This window comes from Podarcis bocagei, assembly GCF_964188305.1.
Source record: "Podarcis bocagei genome assembly, chromosome: 4".
Taxonomy (NCBI): domain Eukaryota; kingdom Metazoa; phylum Chordata; class Lepidosauria; order Squamata; family Lacertidae; genus Podarcis; species Podarcis bocagei.
Window position 1 is genome coordinate 101,618,656 of NC_138128.1, and position 19,573 is coordinate 101,638,228.

Genomic DNA, 19,573 nt, shown 5'->3' on the forward strand with positions numbered 1-19,573 from the left:
CACACAGCTTTGGACTCCTCACCATTTAACTGAGGGAAATGGAATAAGTAACCTGTTGCCAACTACCAGTTTGCAATCTTTCAGTGACCAGTTTGCAAATGCAGCCCCCATATGGAAGTACCCCAGAAAATGTCCTTACTAAGGGAGACAACATGTGTTTAATTTCTTCTAGCCTTTTGTCTTGATAGGGTTAATGTCAGTATCACTTTGTCAGTACCTAAATCTAATATTTGATAAATCAGAATTAATCAAATCCTAATTGAGCGACTTTGTGCAGTACTAGGGCTGCCACCCCTGCTCACTCTGCTCACCAACCCTCCAACTTCTCCAACTACCCTCCAGCTTCTTTGCCATCTTCCCTTCCCCCATACCTCCCCCACCCCTTTGCTCCAAGGCCCTCCCATTCCCCTTGCACCTAATAATGGAGTGGGGGCTTCATAAAGTGGCTTGCTAAACCGCTCTGTGAATCACCTCTCCCTCCTCTGTAAAATAGCTTTCCTGGGCAGGTTGCCCCGAGTGCTGCTTGCTTGCCTGCCATTTGCCATCCTGGAGTTGATGTGGCCAGTTATGCCATGTGAACGGCAGCATGACAACGGCCTCGCATTTTTTATGCATGCAGTGTCAGTTTGCATTTCTTAGTACAAAAAGTATTGATCTGATGTGTAGGGTTCTGGAAGTTTCTCTGTGTGAAAGAAACAAGCAGAAGGTTCCTGATGTTTGGGCTATTCCTTCAGAGAAGCTGAGTACAGCTGGTTTAAACTGGTTCTCTGTCAAGGGCATGCTGACTCTAAAAGTAAGGCCAGAAGGAGCCTGGGTTTCACTTTATCTCTCTTTTCTTCTGGTGTGATGTTCTGTACATAGTATGCTTAGCATTAAGGTTTAGACTTATTATAAGTTATTGTAAGTTAAGTCTTCTGCAACTGGATTTCTTATGGACAGTGCCAATCCTGAATGTATTGGATTTGTGACCATTAGGTTCATTTGTCTTCAGTAGCAGTAAAGCTCTGCTGGATGAAATACAATTGATTGCCTCTGGTCTATTTGGGAGGGAATCCTGCAACATGTTTAAGTTTTTACTCTGCTAACAAGAATTGAGTAGAATTCCATGATATATAGGAAGACATTCAAGAGTATATACAATATGCTCTTCTTTATAATACAAATTATCTATTCTTCCCCTATAATAATAAATGAAATATATATAATTTGATTCCCATTTCTGTCTGAGGTAAAATTTCCTGGTGCTATAAATCAAGCATTGTCACTGCTGGAATTCATTCCTGCAGGAAATTTACCAGATCTGCTCCATCAGTAGAAAATAAATGATAGTGTTTTTCTGCCATACTTTTGTAAGCTGGTTTGAGACTGTTATTTGTGCATATTCTTTCTCAATTAATGTTTATGGTTTGCTGGCTTGTTTTAAAGTAGATTTGAATATTTTAAATGATATGTTGTCTGTATCTTTTCATATTGGCATGAGCTATTTAAAGACCATGTTCAGCAGAAAAGCAGTACAGAAATGTTTAAATAAATTAGGGCTGTAAGTCCACCAGTGTACTTATAGGGCACCTAGAAAACTAGTGTGATGAGACAACAAACAAATTCAAATAAATAAATGCATTCTATGCTGAATGCCATCCCATGGGGTGTGAAATTCAACCTTCCCCTTTCAGAGAAAAAAAAGCTGTCTTCGAAGTGTGACAATTTCTTAGCTTTGGTCTGCAACCAGTTTTTGAAGTCTAAATTTCTCACTGAATATGCCTGTGGTGTCAAATTTACTGGCATGAAGCTGAAGGGAGTGGGGAGAACTAACCTTTTTGCTTAACCAGTCTAAAAATACTGGCATGAAAGAAGGAGGGGAGAAGTAATCAAAATTTAAATAATCTGTTAGACCTTTAATTAGAGATCTAGTCAGGGTGAAATTTCAATCCAATTATCAAAAGTGAAGGCATTTAACTACTTAATAGCTCTGAAGTAATTGCAGTGCTTTTACAGAATTATGCAAATGCTGAGTTGGAGAAAAGTGTTAAGGGACATACATATGGAATTTTCTGTTACATTAGCAAACAAGGATCATGACAAAAACACAAAATTTCTGGAAACAAATTATTTCAAATGTGCAATCATTTTTTAATAGAGACAATTAGACAAATACATGGTTGATCAAAGGCTAATGTGCATGATAGCTAAAGCCGCCATATATAGAAACACTATATCTTTGAATACCAGATTCTGAGGACAATCAACAGGGAACTGCCGTCTGTTTCCTGATCTTGCTTATAATTTCCCTGAGGCATCTGACTGGCTTCTGGCGGTGGGAGATGGAATAGACCTCTCATCTGATCTCCCAAGACAACCCTGGTGTTCTTAAGTGGAAATCTGAATTGTCAGCATCGTTCCTGGTGCCCAGTTCATTCCAGGCATGGGTCTTTTCAAAACCTTTGTGTCCTCTTCACAGACTGCAGGCTCCTTTGGGATTATGTCTATCAGCTGCTGTCAGACAGCCGGTACGAAAACTTCATCCGATGGGAGGACAGAGAATCCAAAATATTCCGGATAGTGGATCCTAACGGACTGGCCAGGCTGTGGGGAAACCATAAGGTAAAGAGCAGCTTAGCTTTAGTACACCAAGTATTGCTGACCTAACCTAGCAATGTTGGGCAGAGAAAGGGAGAGGTGTTGATCTCAAGGCAACAGTGTCCCTGAGATAGGGGCTACTAAGAATCTACACAATCTGGCTCCATGCATGTTGCTGTTTCTTGTCCATGGCTTGGGTGTAACAGAATTGTGATAACTGGGATTTATTTATTTTTATGTAGACTAGGGGCTGCATCCTTACTCACTCTGCTTGCCAACCTCCCTCCCAGCCCCCCACATCCCTAGAGCTTTCCCTTGTCAACCCATGCAACTACAAATAGAGCTTTTCACCTTTCAAGCCCCATTTTTGAAGCCACAACTCTTCTGTTCTGCAGCCCCGCTTTACATCCGTTTTCATCTTCACTCCTGTGTCTATGCATCCTCCTTTTGTGCACACAATAGTAATTCCCTTTGCACACAATAGTAATTCCTGCACCTTCCTCCTACCACACCTTGCAGCCACACCCTTTTCACCTTCTGCCACCACTCCTCTTCTGCATACATTTTCATTCCCCCGCTTTCATCTTCAAGCCCATTGCATACCTCCTCCCTAATTTTCTCAACTGCCCCTTGCACACAGACCACCCACATTTGCAGGCCTCCTCCTCTCCTATTCTGCAGCCCCTTTAGGCACACATGCCTTGCTGATATATATCACTGTATCTCTAAGATGAGTAGAATCTTAAGAGCAAGTCTGTCAGTTATCCTGTTCGGTTAGAGAAGGTTAAGTTAAGTAATGAATGTTGTACATATGTGGGTATTTGCTTGTCAGTAAGATATCTATTCTAAGTTATTACACTGATTCTAGAACTTCTTGTTGAATGGTACCAGGAATGAGGGCTCCACATCCTTTATCTGTCACATGAGGCAGCTGAGGAATGGAGGAGCGCTGTCATGGACGGGCTAGAAGCAGGGGAGTGTGGGGGGGGATCCAGCTGGGGAACCCTCAGGGGAAGACGGCTCAGAGCCAGGGGTCTGGGGGTGGGACAACAGTGAGTGGTCTGAAGGAGAAGACTGGGAGGAGGAGGTGTCAGCAGCAGAAGAGGTGGCAGGGTTTAGTGAACAGGAAGAGGCTGTGGCAGAGCACCGTTCAGACTCTGAGGTGGAAGTGAGGGCTGGAGGGAAGGGGGACCAGAAGACAGAGAGGCAAGCTGCTGAAGAGGCCCAGGAATCTCCTCCTCCTCCTCCTGCTGCTGCTGCTGCTGTGACTAGCTCCCCCCCCCCCCCCGGTCTCCTGGGACACACAGAGAAATGAAAGGGGCAGAGCAGAGGGGGGTTGTGTGCAGACATAGCCTAAGACTGCGCAGGAAAGACCCTGGAGAGTATGAGTCCTAGTGGGCACTGGGGACCTTCAGTCCTTGCAACTGCTTCATCAGGGCAAGACCTAGAAAGAGTTTCTGAGACCACTATGCCGGAGCTGTGGATTGTTTCCTTGAATAATTCATTTTACTGGCCTCAAGTGATTCATTGTGTTGTGCTGACCTACGCCTGACTCCAGCCCTGATGCGGGGGAGGTTTGAGTACAGCAAGAAGAGAGCGGGACAGAACAGGAAAAAGTGGCTGTTTTAAATAGCAGCCCAGGGTTTAGTAAAGCAGGCATGGAGATACATCGAGGGTTGCTTTCCCCTTGCCCCCCCCAAAAAACAGTTTTAACAAGGAGAAATAGCAGAGATGGGTACTTTGAAATGAACAGCAAAAAGCTAAGATAACCAAGCCTTTCCAAACTCCCTTGTCACTGTACTCAACTACCACTTCTCTCCCCCCCCCCAGTGTTATCCCGTGCAAGCTCTACTCAGACCTCTGCAGTGTTTAAGATTGCCACTGTTTTCTACTCATCCCTGCTTTACTCAAATCTCTGCTGTTGTTTAAAACCACTGTTTTCCTCTGTTTTTCTCCCACCTAGCTTTACACAAATTGTTGCTGTTGTTTAAAACAGCAGTTTTCCTCTCAATGTTTCTCCATCCCCACTTCAAACTTTGCTGTTGTTTAAAACAACCATTCTTTCCTTTTCAGTGCTCTTCCCTTCTCGCTGTACTTGTGCCTCTTCCAGGTGGTGGTGGACTTTCCTTCTTTGGAGGTTTTTAAGCAGAGGTTGGATGGCCATCTGTCAGGGCTGCTTGAGTTGTGATTCCAGCATTGGAGGGGCTGGACTAGATGACCCTGGGGGTCCCTTCCAATTCTATGGTTCTCAGCTGCCTCATGTGTGAGAGCTAAAGGACAAGAAGTTCACAAATAGTCCATACTTTACTCAAACCACCACCGTTTTCCTCTTAGTTTACTCCATTGCTGCTTTATTCAAACTTCTGTCATTATTTTAAACCCTCTCACCGTTCTTCCCTTCTTGCTCCCAAGCCATGACCACTGCTGTTGTGCACTTTGCCTTCCTTTTCTCTCCTCTATCCTGCATAACAAGGACTGGGATGAGGCAATTGGGGGCTGTGCGATGACATTGTTAGATTTTTATTATATTGTGAGATAAAGTGATTCCCTCCCCAATTCTGTAGTCTACTAATATATGTGGGAAACAAAAGAAAAGGAAAGACAGAAACATCAACCACCTTTTTCTTTGTATTATTATGATTTAATTATTGCTTCATGCGTTTCTTCTTTCTTTACAGAACAGAACAAATATGACATATGAGAAAATGTCTAGAGCTCTGCGCCACTATTATAAACTAAATATTATCAGAAAGGAGCCAGGACAACGACTTTTGTTCAGGTGATACTTCCTTATTTTTCATCCTTGTTGTTTGCAAATTCTTTTTCTAAATTTCCTTATGGATAATGTTAGAGGAAGCTATAAAATAGAATGGTTATCGCCCTCCAGAAATGTAGCTAACCTGACTAAAAACCAAACTTCTGAATATCTGAAGGCTGGGGATGGGTTCACCAGTTCACAGCATTAAAACCAATATCTCAATATCTATCAGTGTTGAAGTATTCCATGAGGCCACTGTGCAGACTGTATGTGCAGCTCTTACAGTTTGGCACCTGAAGGATTAATCAAATCAAACTGTGACTTATGTTCAGCAAGTGGTGAATTTGCGATATTGCATTAATGTAAGCATGAAGCCAAAAATTGCATTTTCAAAAAATTCAGAGCTATTAAGACCAAAACAGGGGACTGGGTTTTCTTTTTCAGGACTGCATATAGCTCTTTATAATATTTGTACTAGGCCATTGTCACACTGGTGACAGGTGGCACATGCTCCAGAGTGAAGGAAGCATCAATGACAGGTAGGCACAGCAAGTGAGCACGGCTTGTGGCAGAAGGGGAAGCAAGAGGGGCAGCCAGTGAGAGTTGAGCATCTCTCAAGGGTGTGGAAGTGGGTAGTTTGAGCAAAAGGGGTGATGTGGCCCTGTGGATGAGTGAGCAGAGGTGGAGTGGGCAGGTGAGCTTGCAGTGGCAAGGAAGTCCAGGAAGGGAGGCGATGCACAGGCGGAGCAAAGTGCAGATGAGTTGAAGAGGTTTGATGAGGAGTTGGGGAGTGGGGCTTGGGCAATGAGAAAGGAATAAGGAGAAGGGCAAGGGGAGGGGGCTGTGGTGAGGGAATAAAAGGAGTGTGGAATAAAAGAAATGAAGAAATGGTAAACACCTCCACTGAAATAAACATTCTGAAACAGTACATTTGCAGGTACAAGAGGACCATTTTTTTTCCATTTAAAAAGGAGCACATGAATCAGCCTTATACTGAATCAAACCACTGCACCATCTAGGCTGGGGCTCACCAAACTATTTATTTATTTCATAAAATTTATATACCACTTGATTGTAGAGAGGGAAACCCTTTTAAAAACCGAAATGTGGGGTGGACTTCCAGCAAGCCGCGGCCATCGGAAAGAAGCGTGGAATACCCCTCCGGGGAATTCCGAGCAACGTGGGGATTTTAAGACGTTCTGCAAAGGCTCTGCAGACCTCGGAAACTCAAGGGATGTGGCACCCAGTGGCGCCCTTGCATGCTCTCCTGCTCTTCAGGTTTTATTAATAGAACTGGAGACGGGATTGAGCTGCAGGCGCAAAGGGAAAGCACCACTAATCCTGTGTTGTGCAGTCTCTGGCTTCTGATGAAAGCAGCAAGCTTCCAAAGAGAAAAAATGGATTTTGGATTATACAGTGATAACCTCTAGTTACGTACTTAATTCGTTCCGGAGGTCCGTTCTTTTTTTTTTTTTTTTAATAGATATTTATTGAGATTTTCAAAGATTTTATATGCACACAAACAAAACACAGACAAAAAACAAGTATAATTTCAATCCCTTATTTTCTTATACCTTAGTTCGCTGACCTCCTCCTACCTCCCCTTTCTGTATTCCAGTTTCCAATTATTTATTCAGCAAGTCCTCTCCCTTAATTTCATTTAGTTTTTGCCCTTTCTTTTAACTTAAACATTACTGCTGAAAACCATTTGACTTTTAAACTTCTAAATTTGTATTTTGATGACCTTATTTTCATTTAGTATAATTCCTTTATATATATATATATATATATATATATATATATATATATATATATAAACCAACTTTACATTATCCAAACTTAAACATCAATCTTATACATCGGTTCCTGTTCTTGAAGCATTTTTTTCTAAGGTCGACCAAAATTCCCTTCCACGGATTTCCCAATTTACATACCAATAACAAACAAAATCGAAATGAAATATATTGTAATTATAAACCCTTTGGATTCCCAAATTCCACCCCCCTTTCCCGGTTTCAGCCCCAATAGTATCCATCAGTCTTAATCTATTATCAGCCTGGAGATCTCACGTCTCTCAATTCCTTTCTGCCAGTCTTTTTGATAGTCCTTGATATTAACCACCAAATCTTGAAAAGGTTCCAGCCCAACATAATCCATGTTTTTTCCAGCTAGGCCTCCATACTTAAGGATAAAGCTTATGGGGTGTTCCATTTCTTGTTTCTTGCTCCTTTCAAATCCAAAAGTCCCCAAAGCTCTAACCTCCACCTTAATCGCATTTGTAATCCTTAGGTCTTCTGATCTCCACAAAAGAAGATCTCTCCATTTCTCAATCTCCAATTCAGGCCAAGCTTTCCACATCAAATTTTTATTTTCCTTTATTGCCATCATGTCAGGCCTCAAAGTAGAACTCTCCTTTATCATCTGAAAAATTCCAGCTCCTCCTTCCTTTTCTTCAGGGGCGACAAATGTCTCCCTCTCCTTATTTTCAAAACTCTCAAATTCTTCTATTTGCCCAATTGAATAGGCTCCTTGTTTCAAGTCCTAATCCGATTCCGGAAAATTATTTGCTGTTGAGCGCCGAGTTGAAACAATTGTAGCCAAAACATCAAATTGGCCTTGTAACTTTCCCAAGAGAACAAATGCTCTGTCCAGTTCAGCCTGGATTTTCCCTCCTCCAGCCATTCCTGTAATGTCACTAAGTCCCTCTAGGGGTATTTTAGTTCATTAATGTTCTGGAGACCAAAAGTCCAGTTATTTTGTATCAGCCCTTCCTTATTTTCAGCAAATTGTAAATATAACCGGCAGAAACCACAGAAACAAAGTTCTCTTTTTCCAACTTGACAGCTAACTTGACAGCTGTCAAGCTCTTCAATATTTCCTCAACAGGCTCTCTCACGTTCCCGGGCCCCGGGGGGGTGTATAATTTCAGCTTTCCAATTTAACTTTTATCCTCCAGTAAGAATTCTTGTAATATCAAGCCGTGAAATTAAAGTCTTTTACAAATACAAACAGGAAAATTTCGACCTTAGCTAGCAGGTCCTTTGCTTTAAATTGTCTACAGTGAGGGGGGGTGGACTTCCTTTTTACACCCTTCCCCGCTCGTTCCTGATTCATACAATTTTTTCCTTTAGAGCCCAAATTTCCATGCTACTCACGGGTTGTTATTCTAAAGTCCGATTGATCAAAAGAAGAAGTCAGCGCTCTCTGGCCATGGCACCGCGGCTTCACTCCACAGGAGAAGCAGTCGACTCACAGCACCGCGCCGCTCACCCCGTCCCCGTTCCGGAGCCTTTAAAAAGGCTCTTTCGCGGGTCGGGGGGCGCTAATGGGGGCCTCCTGCTGCCGCTGTGCCGCCGGAGCACTATTTCTGTTCTCACCCTGAAACAAAGTTCTTAATCAGAGGTACTATTTCTGGGTTAGCGGAGTCTGTAACTTGAAGCGTATGTAACCCGAGGTACCACTGTAATTGGATGTTTCTATCCATTGAAATATTGGAGAAAATTTGGAAAGATCCGGACAGCTGAGGGGTGAAAAAAGGGACTCCATCCTGACAGTGGTGAGGAAGATGGTGTAGGAAAGAAAGTTGCAGGAGTAAAGACAGAAGTGAACAACCCTGCTGTGTGAGTGTTAAACTGAAAGTCCTCAGATACTTTGTATAAAGTGCTAAGGCAGGGATTATCGTTGTAGTGAATTTTGTTTTTTGTGGGAGTTAAAGAGGAGATTTTTTTTTTTGCCCTGGTGAAGACTCTGTCGTTTGGTTGGGAGAACTCTAACGTGCTGAGCTCCACCCTTTGGAAAGAAATACGTTCTGTTATAATAATAAATTATTTATTGATGGGAAACCAATCATAATTTTTAAGGAGATCCCTACCAGATTTTTGCAAAAGAGAGATAGATATAAACAACTAATGGGATTGTTGAAGAAAAATGGAATACAACACAGATGGGAATTTCCAGAAGGGGTCTCATTTTATTACAAAGATAAAAGATTAATTAACTGATGTTCAGGAAGTTAAGAAATTCATCAGAAGATATGAGAAAGAATTAGGAAAGGTGGACGCTGGTCTCGCTGGACCTGCTGGACCCACTCTGGATTCAAAGGAGGGAAAGAAGAAGAAGAAAAAGGAGGAAAATAAGGAGGAGGAGGAAGAAGAAGAAGAGGGAGAAGAAGAAGAAAAGGGAGAAGAAGAAGATATTGATAAGGATAAAGCTACCCAACCTTAAGTTAAATTTTATTGACTGTAGTGACCAGAGAAATGACGTTGAAACTTATAACTTGGAATGTGAACGGTCTTAATAATAAATCTAAAAGAAATAAAATTGAGCATATTTTAAAAAGACGGAATTTGGATTTAATTTGTTTACAAGAAACACATGTGGCAAAGAAACATAGACATGTTTTGATTAACAAAAGGTTGGGGGGAGACTTTATAACTTCAGATGTAAATAAGAAAAGAGGAGTAGTCTTGTACATAAAGGAGAAGTATGATCCTAAGTTGATTTCCAAGGATGAAGAAGGGAGAGTGATTGTAGCCCAAATGATGCTGCAAGGGGGAGGAAATTATCATTGTTGGAGTTTATGCACCAAATGAAAATAAGGCTGAAAAAAATTGGAGGAGAGGCTGTTGTAATTCATGGATCAGAAGATAATTTTAATGGAGGATCTCAATGGAGTGGTACGGCCAGAACTAGATAGATCAGTAAAAAGGAAAGCAACGAAAGAAGGCAAGTTACCAAAGACATTCTTTGACTTGATTGAAAACCTTGGACTAGTTGATATATGGACACTAAAATATCCAGCTACAAAACAGTTCACATTTTCCCCCGAACCGAACCACAGTTTGGGAAGAATAGTTTATATATGGATATCCAAAGAACTAGTACCAAGAGTAATTAAAAATGAGATCACACCGGGAATACTATCAGACCATAATTCAACACTTATGGAATTGAAAGGGAAAGAACAGTCCTCCTTCAGATGGAGGATGAATGAAAGTTTATTTGATGACCGAACAATAGTGGAAAATGCTAAGGAGGTAATAAAAGACTACTTTTAGTGGAATCTACATAAAGAAACTGGACTTGAAGTGGTTTGGGATGCGAGTAAAGCTGTAATGAGAGGCTTCTTGATACAGAAAATTTGCCACCAAAAGACAGAAAGAGAAAAAGAAAGAAGTCCTGAATCACCTCATGAAGAATGAGAAAAAGCTAACATTGAAACCTAAAGACGAACAAATAAAACAAACTATTAAAATGTTGCAAACTCAGTTCTCCATGCTGGTGAATCAGGAGGTTGAATGGAAGATAAAATTAATGAGACAAAAGAATTTTGAATCAGCGAATAAGACTGGAAAGCTATTAACTTGGCAGTTAAGAAAACATCAAAGTCAAAATACAATTAATAAGATCAGAATAGGAGATAAGGTGACAAAAGATCCAAAAGAAATAAATTTATAAAGATTTGTACAGGAAGGAGAAGGAAGATATGAAGAGAATAGAGAGATATTTGGAAATTTATAAAGTAAAACAAATCCCATTAGAAAAAAGGAAACAATTGAATACACAAATAACAATGCAGGAGATTCAAATGACGATAAAACGTATGAAGCAAGCTCCAGGACTGGATGGCTTCACAGCAAAATATTATAAGACTCTTAATGGACAATTGACACCTGTTCTGTGGGAGGTGATGAATAATATTCTGAAAGAAGGGAAGATCAAGAACATGTGGAAAGAGGCATATATAACGCTAATCCCTAAGCAAGATACAGATTGTTTGAATGCCAAGAATTATAGACCAATATTGTTATTAAATAATGACTATAAGCGTTTCGCAGATATTTTGGCAAATAGATTAAAAGAAACTCTTAACGAGTTGATTCACAAAGATCAAGCAGGTTTTCTTCCTGGTCGACAATTAAAAGAGAATGTAAGACATATTGGATATAATAGAATATTTGGAGATCAGGAATGATAAACAAGCAGCATTAATGTTTATAGATTTGAAAAAAGCTTTTGATAATATTTTTTGGCATTTTATGAAAAAAAGTTTGGAAATGATGGGAGTAGGGGGATCTTTTCTGAGAGGAATAGATGCAATACACTCTGAACAGAAGGCAAAAATGATTGTGAATAATATACTGACAGAATACTTTGATATAATAAAAGGTACTAATTGTCCCCATTATTATTTATTGCGGTCTTGGAGGTATTGACAAACAGGTTAAGAGAAGCCTCAGAAGTGAAAGGTATAAAAATTGGTGTAAAGGAATTTAAGTTTAAAGTCTTTGCAGATGATTTGGTTTTAACGTTAGAAGAACCTCATTCTAGTGTACCAGAAGCATTGGAGGAAATTGAAGAATTTCGACAACTAGCAGAGTTTAGGTTGAATAAAACTAAGACTAAAATGTTGGTTAAAAATATGGTTAAAGAAAAAATAGATGAATTGCAACAAAGGTCTGGAATCTTGGTGGCAAAGGAAGTAAAATATCTGGGAATTTGGCTGACTGCAAAAAATATCAATTTATTTAATGATAATTACCAACTGGTGTGGAAGGAGATTAAGAGAGACTTAGAGATATGGAATAGATTAAAGTTGTCATTTTGTGGTAGAATATCTGCAGTAAAAATGAATGTATTATCTAAGATGTTATTTTTATTTCAAACAATTCCAATAATCAAGGGGACTGGACAATTTAAAGAATGGCAAAAAGTACTTTCAATATTCATCTGGCAAGGGAAAAAACCAAGGATAAAATTTAAATTACTAATAGATAAGAAAGAAAAAGGTGGATTCTCTGTGCCAGACTTTATTATGAGGCGTCCTGTCTCTGCTGGTTGAAGGAATGGATTACACTGGAAAATAAAGACTTATTAGATTTGGAAGGATACGACAACAGATTTGGTTGGCATTCTTATCTTTGGTATGATAAAGTTAAAGTGCATAGAGGTTTTACAAATCATGTGCTAGAAGATCTACCGTATTTTTTGCACCATAGGGCGCACCTGACCATAGGGTGCACCTAGTTTTTAGAGGAGGAAAACACACAAAAAAATATTCTGAATCAAATGTTGCACTAAACTATTTAAAGCACAAAGCGGGCGGCTCCTGTCCGCTTTGCACTTTGCTGCTTTAAATCGAGCCTCAGAGGAGGGTAGGAAGGGGAACCATGGCTTATCTAAGTCCAGTTAATATTGCTGAGCCTGACTTATGGCCATCGAGATTAGCCTGGCCGTCTCAGTGGAAATCTGGGGAGGCTGAGGTGGACTTTCCAGTTGTCAAAGTGTGGTTGTGTCTTCCAGCCCGGCATCTATTTCCTGCCCTCTTTCCCCCCCTGTACCCCCGCACCCTGCTTCAAGGGAAGGAAGCCAAGCCATGGATCCTCTGCTCGCAACTCTGCTTGGCAGGGGGTTGGACTCGATGGCCCTTGTGGTCTCTTCCAACTCTATGATTCTATGATTCTATGATTCTAACTGCAGTGGATTCCCTCCACTTTGAAGCAGGAAAGTGGGAGAGGAGCTGCTTACACGAGTGTAAGCTGCTCCCCTCCCACTTTGCTGCTTCAAAGGGAGCCAGGGAGGAGGGAATCCGCTGCAGCCACAAGCAGCGGAGGATCCATGGTCCCCTTCTTTCCCTCCTCCGTGGTTGCTTTGAAGCACGAAGGTGGGAGAGGAGCTGCTTACACGAGTGTAAGCTGCTCCCCTCGCACTTTGCTACTTCAAAGGGAGCCGGGGAGGAGGGAATCCGCTGCAGCTTCCCCCACCTCCCGGAGAGCCCGCAGAAGCCATGAGCTCTTTAAAGGGGCTGCACGGCTTCTCCTAGCTTTTCTGGGACGTGGGGGGGATTCCCCATCTCCCGCAAAACCAGCAGAAGCTGCCAGTTCTTTAAAGGGGCTGCACGGCTTCTCCTGGGTTTTCTGGGAGGTGGGAGAAGGGACTGATGCAGGCAGTCAGTCCCTTCTCCCTCCTGGGGAAAAGCCCGCAAGAGCGCATGAAGCTTGTGTGTGGCTCTTGGGGGCTTTTCCCGCCTGCCTCCCCCTGCATTCGCTCCATAGGACGCACACACATTTTCCCTTGCTTTTTAGGAGGGAAAAAGTGCGTCCTATGGTGCGAAAAATACGGTATATACGAGTTCTGAGAAAGGAACAAAAACTTGTTGGAAAGGAAAACACCATGGTGGATATCACCTGTCGAGGTATTAACTGTAAAGAAATTGAATCCAGAGAGGAGGTGGGCCACCTATGAAGAGATATTAATGAAAACTGACCGAGGTTGGAAATTAAAGCCATATGACCAAATTGAGGGTGCTTTTACAGGTTGCTTGCAATATCATCAAGTAAATGATGTTCTTTTGTGTGATAAGAAAGTAGGATTCGAAGATAAAAAATATAGATTGCAAATTGAACTGTTGGAATGCAGAAGTAAATTGCTATCTAAAATGTACAATTTTTTTATTATAATGGTATGCACAGGATGAGCAGATGAAAGAGGTTATGATAAAACGGGCACACTTTTTCAGATGCCAGTACAGTAAGAACAAAATACCTTACCCATTCATTTCTATGTTGCTTGTGTTTTCAGGTTCATGAAGACTCCAGATGAGATTATGAGTGGTCGCACCGACCGCCTGGAGCATCTTGAATCTCAGGAACTGGATGAGCAAATATACCAGGAAGATGAGTGCTGAAGAAACCAAGTCCCCTTCTTCACTTTGGTCTGTGGAAGAGCAGTCTACGTGGAGGCACAGTCAGATGGGAAATGAGACCCCAGGACTTAGCATTTACTTTGGAGACAGTGCAAGAACCCAGAGGACCTTAGAAAAAAACAAATCTATTGGCAAGGTGTTGGCAGCAAGACTTGGAAGAGAGAGGGGAAATATAGCACTACTGCACTGCTCCTTTTAGAGTCTCCCTCACCCGGGGATATTTTTGTTTAGTTTTGTTTTTGGGTTGGTTGGTTTGTTGAGGATTTTCTTTTCTAATTAATATGCCACTTGGCCTTTTTAAAGCAACGTTTGTAGAGCAAAACATCAAGTTTTTGCTTATTCTGAAGGCTTTCCTATGGAAATGTAGTACAACTGTTTTCTGTGCAAAGTCTCATAAGATGATTCTAAGATAGGAACAAATGGTGACAAATGCCATAAAAGAAGTGAGAAAATGGCTGGAGTTATTTTTATTCACGCTTGTCACAAAGGTTAAAGATTCCGGATGGTGATCCATGGTGAAAGGTATAAGAAATTGAGAGCCGCGAGTGGCCTATCTTGAGTGAGCATTGTGACTTGAAAGTGTCTGCAAAGCACCTCAGTCCCACAAGGAGAGATAAATGGAAGAGCTCTGCCAAAGTCAGTAGGCATCTCCACAATTTTCCAACTCAAGGAAGCTTTAAATGAAAACCATACTAATAGGACGGGATTTTTGCTTGACTGAGTTTGTTGAGCCACCACCAGGGTATTTTCAGTTTGAAGAGGGTTTTTGTTTTTTGTGCCAGCCAACAGTCTCTAGGACAGAAGAAAGGTTTGTCATAAAAAGAGAAGGAAGGGGTTTAAGGCCCTTAAAATTGCAAAATTGCATTTCTAGGGTTGTCATCACAACTATATGTGCTGGCGGGGAAACACAGATTGCATTTCTGGGCTGATCTTTGCATTGGTTATGTTTCACTCTGTTGTAAGTGAAGTTTTCTGGCTATCTTACCCATAAATACGGAATTTCATTTTAAAGGATGAGCATTCATGCCCTGTTAATTTTAAATGTTTTAGGTTCTTGCAGCTCCAGACTGGTCTGTAGCTTTTTTGCTGAGGGGAGTTTTGTATGCACCTCTGTTGGTAGGAGGTCTTAGCCCTTTAAACATCAAGAAGGTTGTTAAATTATTCTGAAGTTAGCAGTATGCTACCCTGTGGTTCTCTACCAACAAAATATCTTACTCTTCATAAAGTTCATATGTTCATCTGTACACATAATGACATAATTCTGTCTGTGCTGCAGCATCCACAGTCAATGAAAGCTGTTCACAGGGCTGTATGTATCTTAAATGCTAATGGAATCAGTATTCTGTGCCATAATGACTTGCAATTCTGTATCAGGAATGCAGAATTTGAAATTGTATCAATTGGACCTGATATTCAAATTAAGCATATTTGCTGTGATTTAATTTGCATAATGAGTTCTGCGTCTATAAGTGGGGTAAGGTGGAAAGGAATGGCTATGCTCATGTCTCTCCACCTCTCCATCACTGGTAATTGTGCTCCGCCAACCTTCTGGCTTCTAAAATTTATTCTGAATCTTTAAAAACTTGCTCTTTAAAAAGAAAAATTAAAGTGAAATACTCAATATGTTTCTGCATTTGCATGGTAAGGTTATATAAAACACACAGCCCTGGTCATTGGCTGGTTTCTTACCAGTTTCCAGTAAAAGTCATTCACTATAAAAATTTCACAGCAGTATTCACTAAAAACTGGTCTGGGACTCTTCCCCCCACCCCGAGAAAATGTTAAATAGTGAAATGAAACATACTACTGATAAGGGATAAAATTGTTAAATCTAAGATGCAACATGTGAAAATAAAAGAACCTTGCACATACATTTAAAGCATTCATTTTCACACATTTGTCCATCACTCTTCGTTTCCCACAGGTAGCTCCTCCGGCCCCTTAATTTTCATACCAGTTACGTAGCCAGCGCAGCATACTTTGGCCAAGAGATACTATCCACTCTGTGTTAATGGAAAGGAGTCTCAGCAGAACAGCTGCATCCCAGATTTAGAGCTGCAGGTGGATCAACATGTTTTATGGAATTGTTTCTATTGAGCTTCAAACCCTGCTCACTGTTGACTTAAGAAGCTTCACATTGTCTGTTTTATATGAAAAGGGCCTCAAATTACATTTATTGTGTTTGAATTTGGCAGTTCATTTTTGTTGTTGCAGATTCTTAACATGTTTTTATGCATGGCAGACTCTTACAAGGGGGAACCCTACTTTCCCTTCAGTCACAACAAAGGCTGCAATTCTAAAAGCTTATGAATCCACACTCACACTATGGTCCCATTGTTCTTGCATCCATGTAAGCAGCCCAGACAGTCACAGAAGCAACAGCTAGGTGGGCGGGGGGACGGGACATTTCATTGGATGGCTGTTAAATAAAACTGCGGCTGCAACGGTGTGCTTTTCATATTCACTTCTTGTTTCTCTGGGGCCAAACTATAACCGTTACCAATTAATAAGGGGCTGCTTCTGAAAATGGCAGCTGTAGGGCCGGGTTTGCAACTGTTCACAAGATGTCCTGCACTTCCCTGTCTCCCCAGCAGTAGTCAGTGATGGGTAGAACAAATAGGAATAGGGGAATGCCTAAAAGTTATTGGGGAATGGAGAACCCTACCATAAAACTCACCTATACAGTGGTACCTCGGGTTACAGATGCTTCAGGTTACAGACTCCACTAACTGAGAAATAGTACTTTGGGTTAAGAACTTTACCTCAGGATGAGAACAGAAATCGTGCTCCGGTGGCGCAGTGGCAGTGGGAGGCCCCATTAGCTGAAGTGGTGCTTCAGGTTAAGAATAGTTTCAGGTTAAGTACGGACCTCCGGAACGAATTAAGTACTTAACCCGAAGTACCACTGTATACAAAATGAACATTGCAGGGACGCCTGGGTTCACATAAGGACAGAGATTTCTTTGACATTCTCTTTAAATGGCTGCAGCCACGTGCAAATTAAGAATGAAATGCTGTTGTCGGTTTGCTTGGTTTTTTTTATTAAAAAATCTTAAGTAAATTGTAGCCTGTTGATGATGGCTCTTCTTTTTGTTTCTTCAAGGTGTGGGGGTTAAGGTGATTGAACTGAATGAATGTAACAAAGAAAACAAGAATGCCTCTTCTCAGGGCCAGTGAGTTGCAAATAATTTTTAAATGCTTGTAATTACATCATCTCAATAAAAATTTTAATATATAACGTTGTTCTGTTGTTTTTTCTTAAGCAAGTATATGCTGCAGGTAAGAACTCAAGGTTTTTGAGGCTTTACCTTCCTTCTCTCCACCACACCCACCTTTTTTAATAGCCACCTTTAGCAGCGCACTAATCATGTGAGAGAACACTGAACACTGAAGTTGTAATGCACAGCAGATGAAGGTAATTGAGTCTGAAGCTCTGTTCTGTGCTCCAAACTCATTTCTTCTGGTATAATGGTATAAACTTGTAACATCCATGAAAAAGTCTTGTCTGTTTTGAGAACTTAGAGGATTTCTAGTTGCCCTCTAGAGGTCTAATGTGGACTATGTTCACATTTGCACCTTAAAGGTAAAGGGACCCCTGACCGTTAGGTCCAGTCGTGGCCAACTCTGGGGTTGCGGCGCTCATCTCGCTTTATTGGCTGAGGGAGCCGGCATACAGCTTCCGGGTCATGTGGCCAGCATGACTAAGCCGCTTCTGTCGAACCAGAGCAGCGCACGGAAACGCCGTTTAACTTCCTGCCAGAGCGGTACCTATTTATCTAGTTGCACTTTGATGTGCTTTCGAACTGCTAGGTTGGCAGGAGCTGGGACTGAGCAACGGGAGCTCACCCCGTCGCAGGGATTCGAACCACAGACCTTCTGATCGGCAAGTCCTAGGCTCTGTGGTTTAGACCACAGCGCCACCCAGAGCACAGTAAATGTTTCCCTCCTTCCCCCTCCCCCATGTTATTCAGAGCGCATCAGTTCCCCACTGTCTGCTAATACCAGCATGGATTCATTGATGCTGTTTAGTGTCTTTGTTGGCACTGAATGTTGGTAATTCCTTGCCTCATCCACAGTCAATGCATGTTTGCAGGTTCACTGTCATGAACCTCTATAGTGCTCTTCTGGATATGGACATTCCTTCACTGTTCCTACATCAGCAACTGGTATGCACATGTCCATCATACCCTCTTATCTGAACACTTGCACACAACTGACTTCACAGTGTGGCCCTGCATTTTATTTTCAAAATAGTGCATGAGAATAGCACAAATCTCCCACTGAGCATGTAACAGGAGCACCAGTCCTTTACCTCTGAGGGTATATTGTGTGACTGTGGATTTACTGTTTGCACACCGATGATCTTTGGAACGTGAAAGGAGCTTCCCTCTTCACCAACCTCTCTCCCATATGCTCTGGTTCCTGCTGCATCTGGGCTTTCAGTAGGTCTATACTGTAGAGGTTTACCCTTCACATAAGAGGAAGTTTGGGGCTGGACCCACTCCCACATAATCCCCCTTACAGCTGTGTTCTGCCGAGGTCTGAACAGGGGCTCCCACATCACCATTTATTTATTTTTTTATAATATTTTTTATTACTTTTTTCCAGATAGATATCAGTACAGAAAAACAAGAAAAACAAGAAAAGAAAAAGAAAGAAAAAAGAAAAACTGATTTTTCCAAAGCTTGTTTCAATCCTCCAACGGACTTCCCCACATCTCCCGCACAATGCAATCTTTACAATAAATTTGTCAGCAAATTATAACCTTGTTTCGTGTGTTTCTTTTATACTTTCAGTTGCCTTTTAAGTTTAAATTACTTATTAACCAATTACTCTATAAACACATATATTATCCTTATTTAAACATTTAAACATTGGTTCTTTCATTAATGTTGTCTAATTTCAATGTCATCAACTCTCATTGCTGGAGCTAACCTTTCCAAATCATGCGAATTTTTATAGTTCATATAACTTATAAAATTTTTGCAAATAGTCCTTAAATTTTTCCCAGTCCTCCTCAATTGTTTCTTCTCCCAAGTCTCGGATTCTGGCAGTCATCTCGGCCAATTCCATATAGTCCATCAATTGCGTTTGCCACTCTTCCAGTGTGGGCAAATCTTGAGTCTTCCAATATTTGGCGATAAGGATTCTTGCTGCTGTAGTTGCATACATAAAAAACGTTCTATCCTTCTTTAACACCCTTTGGCCGACAATGCCCAAGAGGAAGGCCTCCGGTTTCTTAGGAAAGGTGTACTTAAACACCTTTTTTAACTCATTGTAGATCATTTCCCAGAAGGCCTTCACTCTTGGACAGGTCCACCAAAGGTGAAAGAATGTCCCTTCAGCCTCCTTACATTTCCAACATTTGTTATCGGACAGATGATATATCTTAGCAAGCTTGACTGGGGTCATGTACCACCTGTATATCATTTTCATAATGTTTTCTTTCAGGGCATTACATGCCGTAAATTTCATACCGGTGGTCCATAACCTTTCCCAGTCTTCAAACATAATGTTGTAACCAATGTCTTGAG

The 19,573-nt window shown here is 41.3% G+C and overlaps 1 protein-coding gene across 2 annotated transcripts in view; it reads left to right on the forward strand.

The window, feature by feature from the left end:
- The window catches only part of ETV6 (ETS variant transcription factor 6), a 159,048-nt gene extending 141,771 nt beyond the window's left edge, over positions 1–17,277 (forward strand). For both annotated transcript variants that reach the window (XM_081191044.1, XM_081191043.1), the window contains exons 6-8: positions 2,459–2,601; positions 5,256–5,356; positions 13,916–17,277. In XM_081191044.1, coding sequence (XP_081047170.1) covers positions 2,459–2,601; positions 5,256–5,356; positions 13,916–14,021 — 350 coding nt within the window. In that variant the 3' untranslated portion in view covers positions 14,022–17,277. The remainder of the gene's footprint in view (positions 1–2,458; positions 2,602–5,255; positions 5,357–13,915) is intronic.
- Positions 17,278–19,573: the final 2,296 nt, after the last annotated feature.